The following is a 16,891-nucleotide window of genomic DNA, read 5'->3' as shown; positions in this document are numbered from 1 at the left end:
ACATTGCTGTGGCGTGTTCCTGTTTTTACCTGCTGGTTATAGGCACATTGCTGTGGCGTGTTCCTGTTTTTACCTACTGGTTATAGGTTATAGGTACATTGCTGTGGCGTGTTCCTGTTTTTACCTACTGGTTATAGGCACATTGCTGTGGCGTGTTCCTGTTTTTACCTGCTGGTTATAGGTACATCGCTGTGGCGTGTTCCTGTTTTTACCTGCTGGTTATAGGTACATTGCTGTGGTGTGTTCCTGTTTTTACCTGCTGGTTATAGGCACATTGCTGTGGCATGTTCCTGTTTTTACCTGCTGGTTATAGGTACATCGCTGTGGCGTGTTCCTGTTTTTACCTGCTGGTTATAGGCACATTGCTGTGGCGTGTTCCTGTTTTTACATACTGGTTATAGGTACATTGCTGTGGCGTGTTCCTGTTTTTACCTACTGGTTATAGGTACATTGCTGTGGCGTGTTCCTGTTTTTACCTGCTGGTTATAGGCACATTGCTGTGACGTGTTCCTGTTTTTACCTGCTGGTTATAGGCACATTGCTGTGACGTGTTCCTGTTTTTACCTACTGGTTATAGGCACATTGCTGTGACGTGTTCCTGTTTTTACCTACTGGTTATAGGTACATTGCTGTGGCGTGTTCCTGTTTTTACCTACTGGTTATAGGCACATTGCTGTGGCGTGTTCCTGTTTTTACCTGCTGGTTATAGGTACATTGCTGTGGCGTGTTCCTGTTTTTACCTACTGGTGGTTATAGGCACATTGCTGTGGCGTGTTCCTGTTTTTACCTACTGGTTATAGGTACATTGCTGTGGCGTGTTCCTATTTTTACCTACTGGTTATAGGCACATTGCTGTGGCGTGTTCCTGTTTTTACATACTGGTTAAAGGCACATTGCTGTGGCGTGTTCCTGTTTTTACCTGCTGGTTATAGGTACATTGCTGTGGCGTGTTCCTGTTTTTACCTACTGGTTATAGGTACATTGCTGTGGCGTGTTCCTGTTTTTACCTGCTGGTTATAGGTACATTGCTGTGGCGTGTTCCTGTTTTTACCTACTGGTTATAGGTACATTGCTGTGGTGTGTTCCTGTTTTTACCTGCTGGTTAAAGGCACATTGCTGTGGCGTGTTCCTGTTTTTACCTGCTGGTTATAGGTACATTGCTGTGGCGTGTTCCTGTTTTTACCTGCTGGTTATAGGCACATTGCTGTGGCGTGTTCCTGTTTTTACCTACTGGTTATAGGTTATAGGTACATTGCTGTGGCGTGTTCCTGTTTTTACCTACTGGTTAAAGGCACATTGCTGTGGCGTGTTCCTGTTTTTACCTACTGGTTATAGGCACATTGCTGTGGCGTGTTCCTGTTTTTACCTGCTGGTTAGAGGCACATTGCTGTGGCATGTTCCTGTTTTTACCAACTGGTTATAGGTACATTGCTGTGGCGTGTTCCTGTTTTTACCTGCTGGTTAAAGGCACATTGCTGTGGCATGTTCCTGTTTTTACCAACTGGTTATAGGCACATTGCTGTGGCGTGTTCCTGTTTTTACCTGCTGGTTATAGGCACATTGCTGTGGCGTGTTCCTGTTTTTACCTGCTGGTTATAGGTACATTGCTGTGGCGTGTTCCTGTTTTTACCTACTGGTGGTTAAAGGCACATTGCTGTGGCATGTTCCTGTTTTTACCAACTGGTTATAGGTACATTGCTGTGGCGTGTTCCTGTTTTTACCTGCTGGTTAAAGGCACATTGCTGTGGCGTGTTCCTGTTTTTACCTGCTGGTTATAGGCACATCGCTGTGGCGTGTTCCTGTTTTTACCTGCTGGTTATAGGCACATCGCTGTGGCGTGTTCCTGTTTTTACCTGCTGGTTATAGGTACATTGCTGTGGTGTATTCCTGTTTTTACATACTGGTTATAGGTACATTGCTGTGGCGTGTTCCTGTTTTTACCTACTGGTTATAGGTACATTGCTGTGGCGTGTTCCTGTTTTTACCTGCTGGTTATAGGCACATTGCTGTGACGTGTTCCTGTTTATACCTGCTGGTTATAGGCACATTGCTGTGACGTGTTCCTGTTTTTACCTACTGGTTATAGGCACATTGCTGTGACGTGTTCCTGTTTTTACCTACTGGTTATAGGTACATTGCTGTGGCGTGTTCCTGTTTTTACCTACTGGTTATAGGCACATTGCTGTGGCGTGTTCCTGTTTTTACCTGCTGGTTATAGGTACATTGCTGTGGCGTGTTCCTGTTTTTACCTACTGGTGGTTATAGGCACATTGCTGTGGCGTGTTCCTGTTTTTACCTACTGGTTATAGGTACATTGCTGTGGCGTGTTCCTATTTTTACCTACTGGTTATAGGCACATTGCTGTGGCGTGTTCCTGTTTTTACATACTGGTTAAAGGCACATTGCTGTGGCGTGTTCCTGTTTTTACCTGCTGGTTATAGGTACATTGCTGTGGCGTGTTCCTGTTTTTACCTACTGGTTATAGGTACATTGCTGTGGCGTGTTCCTGTTTTTACCTGCTGGTTATAGGTACATTGCTGTGGCGTGTTCCTGTTTTTACCTACTGGTTATAGGTACATTGCTGTGGTGTGTTCCTGTTTTTACCTGCTGGTTAAAGGCACATTGCTGTGGCGTGTTCCTGTTTTTACCTGCTGGTTATAGGTACATTGCTGTGGCGTGTTCCTGTTTTTACCTGCTGGTTATAGGCACATTGCTGTGGCGTGTTCCTGTTTTTACCTACTGGTTATAGGTTATAGGTACATTGCTGTGGCGTGTTCCTGTTTTTACCTACTGGTTATAGGCACATTGCTGTGGCGTGTTCCTGTTTTTACCTGCTGGTTATAGGTACATCGCTGTGGCGTGTTCCTGTTTTTACCTGCTGGTTATAGGTACATTGCTGTGGTGTGTTCCTGTTTTTACCTGCTGGTTATAGGCACATTGCTGTGGCATGTTCCTGTTTTTACCTGCTGGTTATAGGTACATCGCTGTGGCGTGTTCCTGTTTTTACCTGCTGGTTATAGGCACATTGCTGTGGCGTGTTCCTGTTTTTACATACTGGTTATAGGCACATTGCTGTGGCGTGTTCCTGTTTTTACATACTGGTTATAGGCACATTGCTGTGGTGTGTTCCTGTTTTTACCTGCTGGTTATAGGCACATTGCTGTGGCGTGTTCCTGTTTTTACCTGCTGGTTATAGGTACATTGCTGTGGCGTGTTCCTGTTTTTACCTGCTGGTTATAGGTACATTGCTGTGGCGTGTTCCTGTTTTTACCTACTGGTTATAGGTACATTGCTGTGGTGTGTTCCTGTTTTTACCTGCTGGTTAAAGGCACATTGCTGTGGCGTGTTCCTGTTTTTACCTGCTGGTTATAGGTACATTGCTGTGGCGTGTTCCTGTTTTTACCTGCGGGTTATAGGCACATTGCTGTGGCGTGTTCCTGTTTTTACCTACTGGTTATAGGTTATAGGTACATTGCTGTGGCGTGTTCCTGTTTTTACCTACTGGTTATAGGCACATTGCTGTGGCGTGTTCCTGTTTTTACCTGCTGGTTAAAGGCACATTGCTGTGGCATGTTCCTGTTTTTACCAACTGGTTATAGGTACATTGCTGTGGTGTGTTCCTGTTTTTACCTGCTGGTTAAAGGCACATTGCTGTGGCGTGTTCCTGTTTTTACCTGCTGGTTATAGGTACATTGCTGTGGCGTGTTCCTGTTTTTACCTGCTGGTTATAGGCACATTGCTGTGGCATGTTCCTGTTTTTACCTGCTGGTTATAGGTACATTGCTGTGGCGTGTTCCTGTTTTTACCAGCTGGTTATAGGTACAATCCTGTGGCATGTTCCTGTTTTTACCTGCTGGTTATAGGCACATTGCTGTGGCGTGTTCCTGTTTTTACCTGCTGGTTATAGGCACATTGCTGTGGCGTGTTCCTGTTTTTACCTGCTGGTTATAGGTACATTGCTGTGGCATGTTCCTGTTTTTACCTGCTGGTTATAGGTACATTGCTATGGCGTGTTCCTGTTTTTACCTACTGGTTATAGGTACATTGCTGTGGTGTGTTCCTGTTTTTACCTGCTGGTTATAGGTACATTGCTGTGGCGTGTTCCTGTTTTTACCTGCTGGTTATAGGTACATTGCTGTGGCGTGTTCCTGTTTTTACCTACTGGTTATAGGTACATTGCTGTGGTGTGTTCCTGTTTTTACCTGCTGGTTAAAGGCACATTGCTGTGGCGTGTTCCTGTTTTTACCTGCTGGTTATAGGCACATTGCTGTGGCGTGTTCCTGTTTTTACCTACTGGTTAAAGGCACATCGCTGTGGCGTGTTCCTGTTTTTACCTACTGGTTATAGGTACATCGCTGTGGCGTGTTCCTGTTTTTACCTGCTGATTATAGGTACATTGCTGTGACGTGTTCCTGTTTTTACCTGCTGGTTAAAGGCACATTGCTGTGGCGTGTTCCTGTTTTTACCTGCTGGTTATAGGCACATTGCTGTGGCGTGTTCCTGTTTTTACCTACTGGTTAAAGGCACATCGCTGTGGCGTGTTCCTGTTTTTACCTACTGGTTATAGGTACATCGCTGTGGCGTGTTCCTGTTTTTACCTGCTGATTATAGGTACATTGCTGTGACGTGTTCCTGTTTTTACCTGCTGGTTATAGGTACATTGCTGTGGCATGTTCCTGTTTTTACCTACTGGTTATAGGCACATTGCTGTGGCGTGTTCCTGTTTTTACCTGCTGGTTATAGGTACATTGCTGTGGCGTGTTCCTGTTTTTACCTACTGGTTATAGGTACATTGCTGTGGTGTGTTCCTGTTTTTACCTGCTGGTTAAAGGCACATTGCTGTGGCGTGTTCCTGTTTTTACCTGCTGGTTATAGGCACATTGCTGTGGCGTGTTCCTGTTTTTACCTACTGGTTAAAGGCACATCGCTGTGGCGTGTTCCTGTTTTTACCTACTGGTTATAGGTACATCGCTGTGGCGTGTTCCTGTTTTTACCTGCTGATTATAGGTACATTGCTGTGACGTGTTCCTGTTTTTACCTGCTGGTTATAGGTACATTGCTGTGGCATGTTCCTGTTTTTACCTACTGGTGGTTAAAGGCACATTGCTGTGGCATGTTCCTGTTTTTACCAACTGGTTATAGGTACATTGCTGTGACGTGTTCCTGTTTTTACCTGCTGGTAATAGGTACATTGCTGTGACGTGTTCCTGTTTTTACCTGCTGGTTATAGGTACATTGCTGTGACGTGTTTCTGTTTTTACCTGCTGGTTATAGGTACATTGCTGTGGCGTGTTCCTGTTTTTACATACTGGTTATAGGCACATTGCTGTGGTGTATTCCTGTTTTTACCTGCTGGTTAAAGGCACATTGCTTTGGCGTGTTCCTGTTTTTACATACTGGTTATAGGCACATTGCTGTGGTGTATTCCTGTTTTTACCTGCTGGTTAAAGGCACATTGCTGTGGCGTGTTCTTGTTTTTACCTACTGGTTATGGTCACATTGCTGTGGTGTGTTCCTGTTTTTACCTACTGGTTATGGTCACATTGCTGTGGTGTGTTCCTGTTTTTACCTACTGGTTAAAGGTACATTGCTGTGGCGTGTTCCTGTTTTTACCAGCTGGTTAAAGGCACATTGCTGTGGTGTGTTCCTGTTTTTACCTGCTGGTTATAGGCACATTGCTGTGGTGTGTTCCTGTTTTTGTTTCTTGCTTGTACAGAAGCTCCTTTCTCTATAAGTTGTTCCACAATGTCAACTAGAACACAAACAGAATCACAACCAATACAGACTAGAAAAATCCTTCGCAACTTGTTTACTCTGCACTTTTCTTAATATGTTACCACAGTACGGAGGCAAGATGATTGAGTTTTCTCGATTCCCCCAGACTCCCCCACCAGGCAGCAATATTTACCCCCGTCCCCACTCCCCTTGAGAGACTTACCAAACCCCCACCAGGCAGCGAGATTTACCCCCGTCCCCACTCCCCTTGAAAGACTTACCAAACCCCCACCAGGCAGCGAGATTTACCCCCGTCCCCACTCCCCTTAAGAGACTTACCAAACCCCCACCAGGCAGCGAGATTTACCCCCGTCCCCACTCCCCTTGAAAGACTTACCAAACCCCCACCAGGCAGCGAGATTTACCCCCGTCCCCACTCCCCTTGAGAGACTTACCAAACCCCCACCAGGCAGCGAGATTTACCCCCGTCCCCACTCCCCTTGAGAGACTTACCAACCCCCACCAGGCAGCGAGATTTACCCCCGTCCCCACTCCCCTTGAGATACTTAACAACCCCCACCAGGCAGCGAGATTTACCCCCGTCCCCACTCCCCTTGAGATACTTACCAACCCCCACCAGGCAGCAAGATTTATCCCCGTCCCCACTCCCCTTGAGAGACTTACCATACCCCCACCAGGCAGCGAGATTTACCCCCGTCCCCACTCCCCTTGAGAGACTTACCATACCCCTACCAGGCAGCGAGATTTACCCCCGTCCCCACTCCCCTTGAAAGACTTACCAAACCCCCACCAGGCAGCGAGATTTGCCCCCGTCCCCACTCCCCTTGAGAGACTCACCAAACCCCCACCAGGCAGCGAGATGTGCCCCCGTCCCCACTCCCCTTGAGAGACTTACCAAACCCCCACCAGGCAGCGAGATGGCCCCCGTCCCCACTGCCCTTGAGAGACTTACCAAACCCCCACCAGGCAGCGAGATTTACCCCCGTCAACACTCCCCTTGAGAGACTTACCATACCCCTACCAGGCAGCGAGATTTACCCCCGTCCCAACTCCCTTTGAAAGACTTACCAAACCCCCACCAGGCAGCGAGATGTGCCCCCGTCCCCACTCCCCTTAAGTGACTTACCAAACCCCCACCAGGCAGCGAGATTTACCCCCGTCCCCACTCCCCTTGAGAGACTTACCATACCCCCACCAGGCAGCGAGATTTACCCCCGTCCCCACTCCCCTTGAAAGACTTACCAAACCCCCACCAGGCAGCGAGATTTATCCCCGTCCCCACTCCCCTTGAGAGACTTACCAAACCCCCACCAGGCAGCGAGATTTACCCCCATCCCCACTCCCCTTGAGAGACTTACCAAACCCCCATCGGGCAGCGAGATGCTCCCCCGTCCCCACTCCCCTTGAGAGACTTACCATATCCCCACCAGGCAGCGAGATGTGTCCCCCGTCCCCACTCCCCTTAAGTGACTTACCATATCCCCATCGGGCCGCCAGGTGAAGTGGAGTGTCTCCGTTCTCATTTCCCTCGTTCATCTTGAGCACGTTGAGGCGCATATCCCAGTACAGCATCGACTTGAGGCACTATCATACAACAGCAGTATAAGTGAGTTGATCGACGTTAATGCACTCACAGCTAGTTTCGCTAATAACTGATATGATTTGTCCTCTCAGCCAAATTTCAGGGACGACTTTCCCTTATATTATGATATCAATATACCTGATAAAAAGTAAAGTTCTGCCTTAACTTCTGAGCGTGTTGAAAGTATGAAGGGGGAGGGAGGGGGGTGAGTATATAATCCTACTTCACGTTTATCTTGATTATCTTGAATATGATACCTGTCCATGCCCATTTGCGGCGCAGAGGTGCAGCGGTGTGTTCCCATCATTGTCAGGCGCATTAGCATCTGCATTGTAATGTAAAAGCAACAGCTAGAGAAAGAGCGGGAATAGAAAGTGATCAGAGAAAGGTGTCAATCATGCCACAATTTTTATAGAACCGCACAAGACCGAGTCGCATAAGGCATCCATTTCCATCGTCTAATTCACAAGGGTAACTGGGATATTTAATCAAAATATTGTCAAACAAGCGTCAGATCTCTAGTCTTTTTTTGCAAATAACGGTTGAAATTTCAAATAAACAACAACAAAATATTGATCTGTATATATATTTCTTAATCTCAGGTTTTAAATAGTAAGGGTAATATAAAGATGCAGATGAAAGATACTAATATAAATCAGCGCAAAAGTATAAAATAGAATAGTTCTTTTCCACCCTCTATGTCTTACGTCCATTTATTTTTCACAAGCGACTATGGAACCTCCATTTCCTCATACACATTCTCTTCTATTGAAAATCTTATCTTTCCTTGTCAGCTAATCTCAGCTCAGGCCATAAGGGTGTTTGATTTGGAGAGGTCACAAAAAGTAAGCTAAACTTACCACCACTCTACTGTGTCCGCGAAGACAAGCGAGATGAAGCGGGGTAGTCCCATGGTAGTCCATCGCGTTTACCACCGCGCCCTCGTGGATCAGTGCGTATGTAAGGTTGGCATGACCTGAGGTACAACAGAACTCAAAGCAATATCTACAGAAGAGGGGATGGGATGGAGGTAGGTGAGACAGCCGAGAAGAAGGGGGGAGGGGGAGGTGGACCCGTGGTAGTCCATCTTGTTCACCACCGCGCCATCGTGGATCAGTGTGTACGTAAGGTTAGCATGACTTAAGGCAATACATATGACAATCAAAGCAATGTCTACAGAAGAGGGGAGGAAGAAGGGGTTCGACAGCCCAGATGGAGGTGGGTGGACCCATGGTAGTCCATCTCGTTCACCACCGCGTCCTCTTGGGCAGTGTATAGTTTAGGAAAGCATGACCCGAGGGGTCAATCAAGTTATCGTCTACAAATGCTGATGTGGGTGGAACAGGGAAGGAGGGGAGGCTCTATTCTCTCCCCATACATCTGTTGGCACGTATTTCTTGGTGTTCTCCTAATTCTGTTTGTTTGCCTGCATTGTCGTTTGTTTTTTCATTATTGTTTTTTCATTATTTTTCGCAGTGTTTACATGTTCGTCTCTGCGTGATCTTCATGTACCGCTTTGTTTGCGCGTTTTCTGATTATATTCCCGCACTGCATCCTTTTTTCGTCATAATTCTGATTGGTCACGCGCGTTTTTTCATTATCTACGTGTACTGCTTTGTTTTTACGTTATTCTGATTGTTAACGGGTGTCTCTTCATTATCTACGGGCACTGCACTTTGTTTCATCATAGCTCTTATTTTTCGCGCGCGTCTATTATCTACGCGCACTGCTCTATGTTTTATCATCATTTTGATTGTTCGCGCGCGTCTCTTCATTATCTACGCGCACTGCTATCTGTTCTATCATAATTTTGATTGTTCACGCGCGTCTCTCCATTATCTACGCGCACTTCTCTTTGTTTCATCATAATTCTGATTTTTTACGCGCGTCTTTTCATTATCTACGCGCACTTCTCTGTGTTTCATGACAATTCTAATTGTTCACGCGCGTCTCTTCATTATCTACGCGCACTGCTCTGTTTCATCATAATTCTGATTGTACGCGCGCGTCTCTTCATTATCTACGCGCACTGCTCTGTTTTATCATATCTGATTGTTCACGAGCGTCTCTTCATTATCTACGCGTACTGCTTTGTTTTATCATAATTCTGATTGTTCACGCGCGTCTCTTCATTATCTACGCGCACTGCTCTGTTTCATCATAATTCTGATTGTTCGCGCGCGTCTCTTCATTATCTACGCGCACTGCTCTGTTTTATCATATCTGATTGTTCACGAGCGTCTCTTCATTATCTACGCGTACTGCTTTGTTTTATCATAATTCTGATTGTTCAAGCGCGTCTCTTCATTATCTACAGGTCAAGCTCTGTTCCATCATAATCCTGATTGTTCACACGCGTCTCTTTAATATCTACGCGCACTGCTCTTTGTTCCATCATAATCCTGATTGTTCAAGCGCGTCTCTTCATTATCTACAGGTACTGCTTTGTTTTGTCGTAATTCTGATTGTTCACACGCGTCTCTTCATTGTCCACGCGTACTGCTCTGTTCCATCGTAGTTCTGATTGTTTACGCGCATCTCTTCATCACTACGCGCACTACTATCTGTTTTGTCATAATTCTGATTGTTCACGCGTGTTTGGCGCCTGCTCTTTATTCACCAGCTCATAATTCCGTGCACAAACTTCCCTATGTCACCGCTGATTATTGATTGATTGAGTTTTTGTTGTCTGATTTGTACCTTATCTTGGCGATAGGTAGCTTATGTGTAGACGCTGACTCGCGATTCGCGAGTCAGCGTCTACACATAGGCTACCTAATGCCTAGTGCAAACTAGCAACATAACAACATAACGACATGGGCGCGCGCACTATGTTTAACCCGACATAACGACATGGACATAATGACATAAAAGAAAAAACATGTTTTTTTTCTCTGATGTCGTTATGTCCATGTCGTTATGTCGAAGATAAGAGTGCGCGCGCCCATGTCGTTATGTCGATATGTCGCTAGTGTGCACTAGGCATAAGCGATAGGGTTAGCTTCATTACGTACCGAATTCTGTCGCGACGTGCAGCACAGTGCGTCCCATGTCATCTCGGGAGAACACCGTCACAGCTGATGGGTCGTTACGCTTTCTAAAAAATAGTATGTACCATTAGGTGTTTGCATAAAGCGAGACTAGCGAGACGGAGAAGCACTTCTCGTTCGTGGCGCTGTTTTGGCATGCGCGTACGCACCTTATGCCTAGTGCACACTAGCGTCATATCGGCATAACGACATGGGCGCGCGCACTCTTATCTTCGACATAACGACATGGATATAACGACATAAGAGAAAAAAAAACATGTTTTTTTCATTTTATGTCATTATGTCCATGTCGTTATGTCGGGCTTAAAAGAGTGCGCGCGCCTATGTTGTTATGTTATTATGTCACTAATGTGCACTAGGCATAAGACCAATGGTCAAAAAGCGACAAACATAAGAACAGAACCTAAATACACTAGGCACTAGAGGTAATTCGAACTATTGTACAATTCACTAAAACTGGATCACATATAAGGGGTTATCGAATATATGGGACTGATTTTCAAGCCCTTCTGCGAATTTCTTCAAAACTTATTACCTCGCTGCATTGTATTGTATTCATTATAAGTATGAATAACAAAGATTGCAGATCCCAACTGGTCCGTTTATACAAGTTCTATTAAGAATTACCTCGATAGCAGCTTCTCGCATTTATCACAGGAGCAAAGGGTGTATTGGCACATCTTTCCTATACTTGGGAGATACCTCTAATACTAAATTACTAACTGTTCTAAGAAAAACCTTAATAGCAGCTTCTCGCATTTATCACAGGAGCAAAAGGTGTATTGGCACATCTTTCCTATACTTGGGAGATACCTCTAATACTAAATTACTAACTCTTCTAAGAATTACCTTGATAGCAGCTTCTCGCATTTATCACAAGAACAAAGGGGATGGCACATCTTTTCCAGGCGCGCCTTGTCACTTTGCTTGCTGGCCAGCAACCCCATGACCTTCTGCTCATTGCCAATCGCTGCAAACTGGAAACAGACGAATTTGAGTTTCCTTCATATAAAGGTTGTCCTTCAATGCTACACAATTTAATGAACGTGATTGACAGGAATTTGTAATTTGCATGATTTTTTTGTTCTGTAGTTTCACATATACCCATTTCAAAATATGTTGTCAGTGCAAATGGCAAAGATCGAAAAATACCATGGAACACGTCAAATTATTACTAAATGCAGGAAAATGTGAATAATTTCTGCAATTATATTACTTATCATCTTTATTCTTAGAAATAATTATACTCATAAGCAGTGATTTGCCATTTGCACTGACAACGTTTATTGAAATAGGTGAATATGCAAACCATATCACCTGCACTGTTACCTCAAAAAGCTCGTCAAGAGCAGTTGGCTTAGCAGTGTCATGGTCGACGTGTTGCCATAGTAACCCTGACATGCCATTCGTCAGCCTCTGCAGACAACAAAATGTGAAGGGATGAGGATGTGGAGGCATTTTATATAGCTTGGGTGCTGTTAGTCACTGTATGGTGGGTAAGAGACATGACAGAAAAACATGACGTGACGCTTCAAATAAGCCCATTTCAAATTGAATAAGGAGAGGAGAATTTCTCTGAGTACTTAGCAACTAAAAGCAAACAAAATATCAAGTGCGACATTTTTTTAAATTAATGCGACTTTTTGTTAAGTGTCATTGAAATTTGAGCTTTTCGTACCTGAACTGATACACAGGCCAATGATGATCAAGGAAAAATTATCTTAAAAAGCCAAAATCTGGTTATGTGCACTTCGGCATCACATTATTTGTGTTTTGAAAATCAGTCCATAATACAAGCAACCTATAGCCATTGTAAGAAATTGTGTCTTCTCTCTCTATCTGGAATTATGTGTTTTCCAGGTTTTTCCGTCATGTCTGGGTAAGAGTATCTGCCTTGGGTGTAGACGGCTGAGTACCCAGGCGGCAGACATCAAGGGCGGAACCCTCACACATTTCTGGTTGATGGTACGAAGGTAATATTTATGTGAGAATTCAGTGGGAATATTTTCAACAATTTTTAGCATCTAAGAGTTCTAAAAGTGTAAGGGAGAAAAACCGACACTTATTTGATAAAGATTATCATCAGTCTCTGAATAACTTTTAGGCAAGCTCCGTCAGCCCGTCAAGCTCAGTGGGGTTAACACAAAAGTCACCTCTGAAGACATTGCAAAAGTCAATACTGGTGGTAATAATCTTTGCCAAGGCGATTGATAACATACAGAAGTACCTTAAATGCCAATGCCATTAATAACATACAGTACCTTAAATGCCAAGGCCATTGATAGTATACAGTACCTTAAATGCCAAGGCCATTGATAACATACAGTACCTTAAATGCCAAGGCCATTGATAGTATACAGTACCTTAAATGGAGCCCCTCCTTTGAACTCTTTGCTGACGTACCCACTACGGACATGCTCCACCGCGGCCTCAACTGATGACAAGTAAAACCTAGTATAAACAAACATTAGTCAGTACGGAGAGACAGACAGATGGACACAAGGAATGTGTGGGTGGACAAGAGGCAGGTGGATAGACAGACAAACAGTTGTAAGATGGACACAGACAAACAGTTGTAAGATGGACAGACAGACAGACAGACAGTTGCAAGATGGACAGACAGACAAACAGTGGTAAGATGGACAGACAGACAGACAGTTGTAAGATGGACAGACAGACAAACAGTTGTAAGATGGACAGACAGACAAACAGTTGTAAGGTGGACAGACAGACAAACAGTTGTAAGATGGGCAGACAGACAGTTGTAAGATGGACAGACAGACAAACAGTTGTAAGATGGACAGAAAGAGAAACAGTTGTAAGATGGACAGACAGACAAAGAGTTGTAAGAAGGACAGACAAACAGTTGTAAGATGGACAGACAGACAAATAGTTGTAAAGACGGACAGAGAGGTCGATGAATACACAAATGTTGGTCAGAAAGATAGAGAATGCAACAATAAGTCAGATTGACATAGAGCAAAAATAAGGATATAAATCGGATGCAGCATGAAATGTGATCTAAACTGTCTGTATCCTACTTACTGAAATTCACTGTAGCCACATTTCGAGAAGTGAAAGTTATGCAAAAAGATTATGTTGGCCAGCCTGAACAAAAAAACATTTACACCATCAGTTCGTACATTTCATCATTGTTTTCAATACTATTTCACAAAACGGCACTATAAAAGACATGCTTTTATATGTTCTTAAGGGGCTTCATTACGCCCTGGTGGCTGGCCGATCCGCCAGCTATTTTCCACCAAGTGCTAGCTACTGTTATTTTTAAAAGTTGATTCAAATTTTATTTGAACTAAAACAAATAATAACTTCAACCCCCTACTTATCAATCTCCACTGTCAACTCTGAAACTTAATGAAACCCCTGCTCTTGACGTTAATGACTGTCTCAATCAAACATTTCCAAACATCACCCAATGTTTTGCAGCACCAAACATCACCCAAAACCTCACAGAATCCAACATAATGTACAAGCAGCACAACATTGTTAGGCCTATTTAAGGGCATGTTATTCAGACAATACTGTTGCTGCCTGCGCAGGGCTCAATATGGTCGTACCAGTTGGGAATGTCGGACTTGATCACTAGGAAGACAAGGGCGGGGAGAAGGTCATCAGCTGTTACCACATCTTCTGTGCCTGGAAATGAAAAAAAGTAACTTCTGTGCTTGGAAAGAAAATATTAATTACCCCCAAGTCAGGCTTGCACCCACTCTACGTTAAATGCCCGAGCCTCTTGCTGTTTATTGTACCTTGCTCACTCTCCTTAAGTTTTCTTTCTGTGACCATTGTGATAGACTTCTTTAAGCAGTGGAACTTCTCAAGCGGACTTGTGAACTGTAAATATAAGGAGAAGAAATAGGGAATGTTCATTAAATCCCCTGAGAGTGAGAGGTCAGATATTTAGGGGGAAGGGACCTCGGAAACTTTTAAACCACCTGAAGGTTTCAGAAAAGAAACTGGGCCCTCTAAGGGGGCTCTGAATTTTTCTAGAGTTCTACTGAAGTTCTGGGGGTTGTTAAAGAAGGGGGGGGGGGGGGGGGAGAATTGTTTTTACACTGAAAATTAACACTCCCATTAAGATATTTGTGTCATTAAAAATAAATCATAACATTCAGTACCTTATTCAGCAGTGAGAGAATTCTCCTCGCTCTGGGGAGATTTTGACTATGAGAAAAGAGAGTTTTAATACCAAGAGTACTACTAAACACCAAGAATACTATAATAACAAACATATTTTCGCCTTCCTTGGGATGTTATGTCAGCGGAGAATGACTATTTATGCTTTTTTGCTTTTTGATACACATGGAGCATTGTGGGCTACAAGTGGAGTCCAACCTTTTGAAACAGGTGTTTAAAAATAAATGTTAAACATTAAATAGATAATATAAAATGGTTAATTTCCTTGATGTAGCTTTTAGGGGGTTATAGAAACACACCCCGGCTTCTCTATATTCTATTAAAACTTTTGATTTCATAAGCCCCACCCCCTCCCCCTTCCACCTTAAGATTAGTTCCGCCATAACTTACCATAACTCAGGCTTGATTTCCAGGTCCCTGATTTGGATTTCAGCAAGGTTGCGTGTGGTCTTGTTGAGTGCTGCATCCTGCAGAGGAAATACTAAAAATGTAAAAACTTGTACAACTAATCTTGTACAACTAATCTTGTACAACTAATGTTGTACAACTAATCTCAACATATAAATAAAATCTCTTGTTGTTTAACAGTACTGAAATCAATGGAAATCCTAGAAATGGTACTTAAAGAATCCAAGAAACTAGAATTTACAAAAATAGAGTAATGAAAGGACAGTATTTTATCTTATTTAAAGCAATGTTGGCTCAGCCATTTCTGTACCTTAAGGACCCCCCCTGTCGTTTCATCAGCCATTGGACGAGGTATGCAAACAGCTGTGTTTTAGGGGGGGGGGTTGGTTACCAGGTGAAATAAAATATGGGCAGCGGCATAGCCAGGACTTTTAACAGGGGGGGGGCCCAAAAGAACCTTTCAAGGCAGTTTCTCCTATTATAGATAATGTCTCATACATTTACTGTATTTTTTCGCTGCTAGATGGAGGGAGGGGGGGGGGCAACGCCCCTGATAGGCCGATGTAAGCTAGGATAAGATGAGTGTCCAGTAGAGCTGGGCCAATGCAGTCTGCAAAACTACGCTTCAAAGCCCTTCATACGGGGACTTCTGGATTTGCCTTGCTGGTTACTCCATATAGACAGTGCATGACAGAAGACTGTCACATACCTCATTCCCAAAAATGGCACTTATACCCTTCATCAATTGACTGTGGAGTCCATGCATCACATAAGTCTGCAACAAATTGAGCCGACCACAATATTCTTTAGAAGAGAGATAGATAAAACAATGATAAGATGCTTTTAGTAAACTTGATCTGTCTTTTGACCTATCATGTTTTTGTTTCAAGTAACAAATCCAGCTTAATCAAGAAAGTAAACTCCAAAGAAGAACTCCAACAAATAGTTCAATATATGTTCAATTTGTTTTATTGTTTGACAATAAAAATCCTAGTAGGGTCATCTCTACATTTTTTTAAATTACTATTTGCGCTACTCAATGAATTAAATGTACTGTAAACTATGAAAAAGAGATATCAAAGGAAATATGGTCAGCTAAATGGTCAGATTCTCCCAATCCTATGGCACCTTGCTCTAGTGTAAATCCCTGGCTCTTGTATGTATGTGCACAAAGCTCATTTGTCTTTTTTTACTAGCATCAAGTACAGATGTTAATATGAAGATTGTCACTAACCTCAATTGCGAGTTTCACATTGTCAAGATAACTCTTGTTGCTTTTTGCAAGTTTGCGCTAAAAAAATTAGCAAAAAAAGTAAGAGCAAAGATACATACCAGAAACAGGACAGCATTAAGGTGTTGTTACACGGGTCGTTTTGCAACATCACTTTTTCGCGCAACATGCTGCATGAAAAAACGATGTAACATGGTCTTCCACCTCCATCACAGCCCCTGGGTGTGGCCGAGGGTGAGGGTGAAGCCAAGAAGCGGGTGTCACCAATGAACTCACCAGTTGCCAGTTCTTAAGAGCAGCTTGCATGGCTCTGGTGTAGATGGCATTTGCGGCATCCTAGCAATAATAAAAATATAAATAAAATAAAATAAAATAAACATAAGAAATGTGAAATCCTCTAAACTATGGTGCCACCTATTGCTATCTCAGTCTCAGTGAGATTGGAATATTGTGTTAATGACTTAAAGTGGCTTAAATATCAATTGGATTTCACATTTTTTTTTTAGAAAAGTGCTTAGGCTGAGTTGATGTTACCCTGCCTGTACAAGTCACTGCTCACTGCTACGTGCATTTATTTTTTGCATATTAAATAACCAGGTTGTTTCCTCCAATTTGCTCCCACAAATGTCTTGGTGTACTAAAAGTGAATACAATGCAAACTACAACTATTAGTTCTGCTCCTAAACTACCCTTTTATTGTTATTGGTGTTCATGACTTTAAATGAC

General features: G+C 43.4%; 1 protein-coding gene across 1 annotated transcript in view; it reads right to left on the bottom strand.

Annotated features, from left to right (window-relative positions):
- The window catches only part of LOC116607020 (ankyrin repeat domain-containing protein 27), a 32,157-nt gene that overhangs the window by 12,186 nt on the left and 3,080 nt on the right, over positions 1–16,891 (bottom strand). Inside the window, exons 7-22 of the mRNA XM_048721203.1 lie at positions 16,442–16,501; positions 16,169–16,225; positions 15,644–15,709; positions 14,917–14,993; positions 14,508–14,553; positions 14,139–14,223; positions 13,947–14,025; positions 13,414–13,476; positions 12,732–12,819; positions 11,698–11,784; positions 11,218–11,345; positions 10,333–10,415; positions 8,179–8,294; positions 7,576–7,668; positions 7,212–7,320; positions 5,658–5,752 (exon numbers count right to left, since the gene is read on the bottom strand). Coding sequence (XP_048577160.1) covers positions 5,658–5,752; positions 7,212–7,320; positions 7,576–7,668; positions 8,179–8,294; positions 10,333–10,415; positions 11,218–11,345; positions 11,698–11,784; positions 12,732–12,819; positions 13,414–13,476; positions 13,947–14,025; positions 14,139–14,223; positions 14,508–14,553; positions 14,917–14,993; positions 15,644–15,709; positions 16,169–16,225; positions 16,442–16,501 — 1,332 coding nt within the window. The remainder of the gene's footprint in view (positions 1–5,657; positions 5,753–7,211; positions 7,321–7,575; positions 7,669–8,178; positions 8,295–10,332; positions 10,416–11,217; positions 11,346–11,697; positions 11,785–12,731; positions 12,820–13,413; positions 13,477–13,946; positions 14,026–14,138; positions 14,224–14,507; positions 14,554–14,916; positions 14,994–15,643; positions 15,710–16,168; positions 16,226–16,441; positions 16,502–16,891) is intronic.

Source organism: Nematostella vectensis, chromosome 13 (genome assembly GCF_932526225.1).
Source record: "Nematostella vectensis chromosome 13, jaNemVect1.1, whole genome shotgun sequence".
Lineage (NCBI taxonomy): Eukaryota > Metazoa > Cnidaria > Anthozoa > Actiniaria > Edwardsiidae > Nematostella > Nematostella vectensis.
This window is presented reverse-complemented; position numbering and strand designations above follow the sequence as displayed.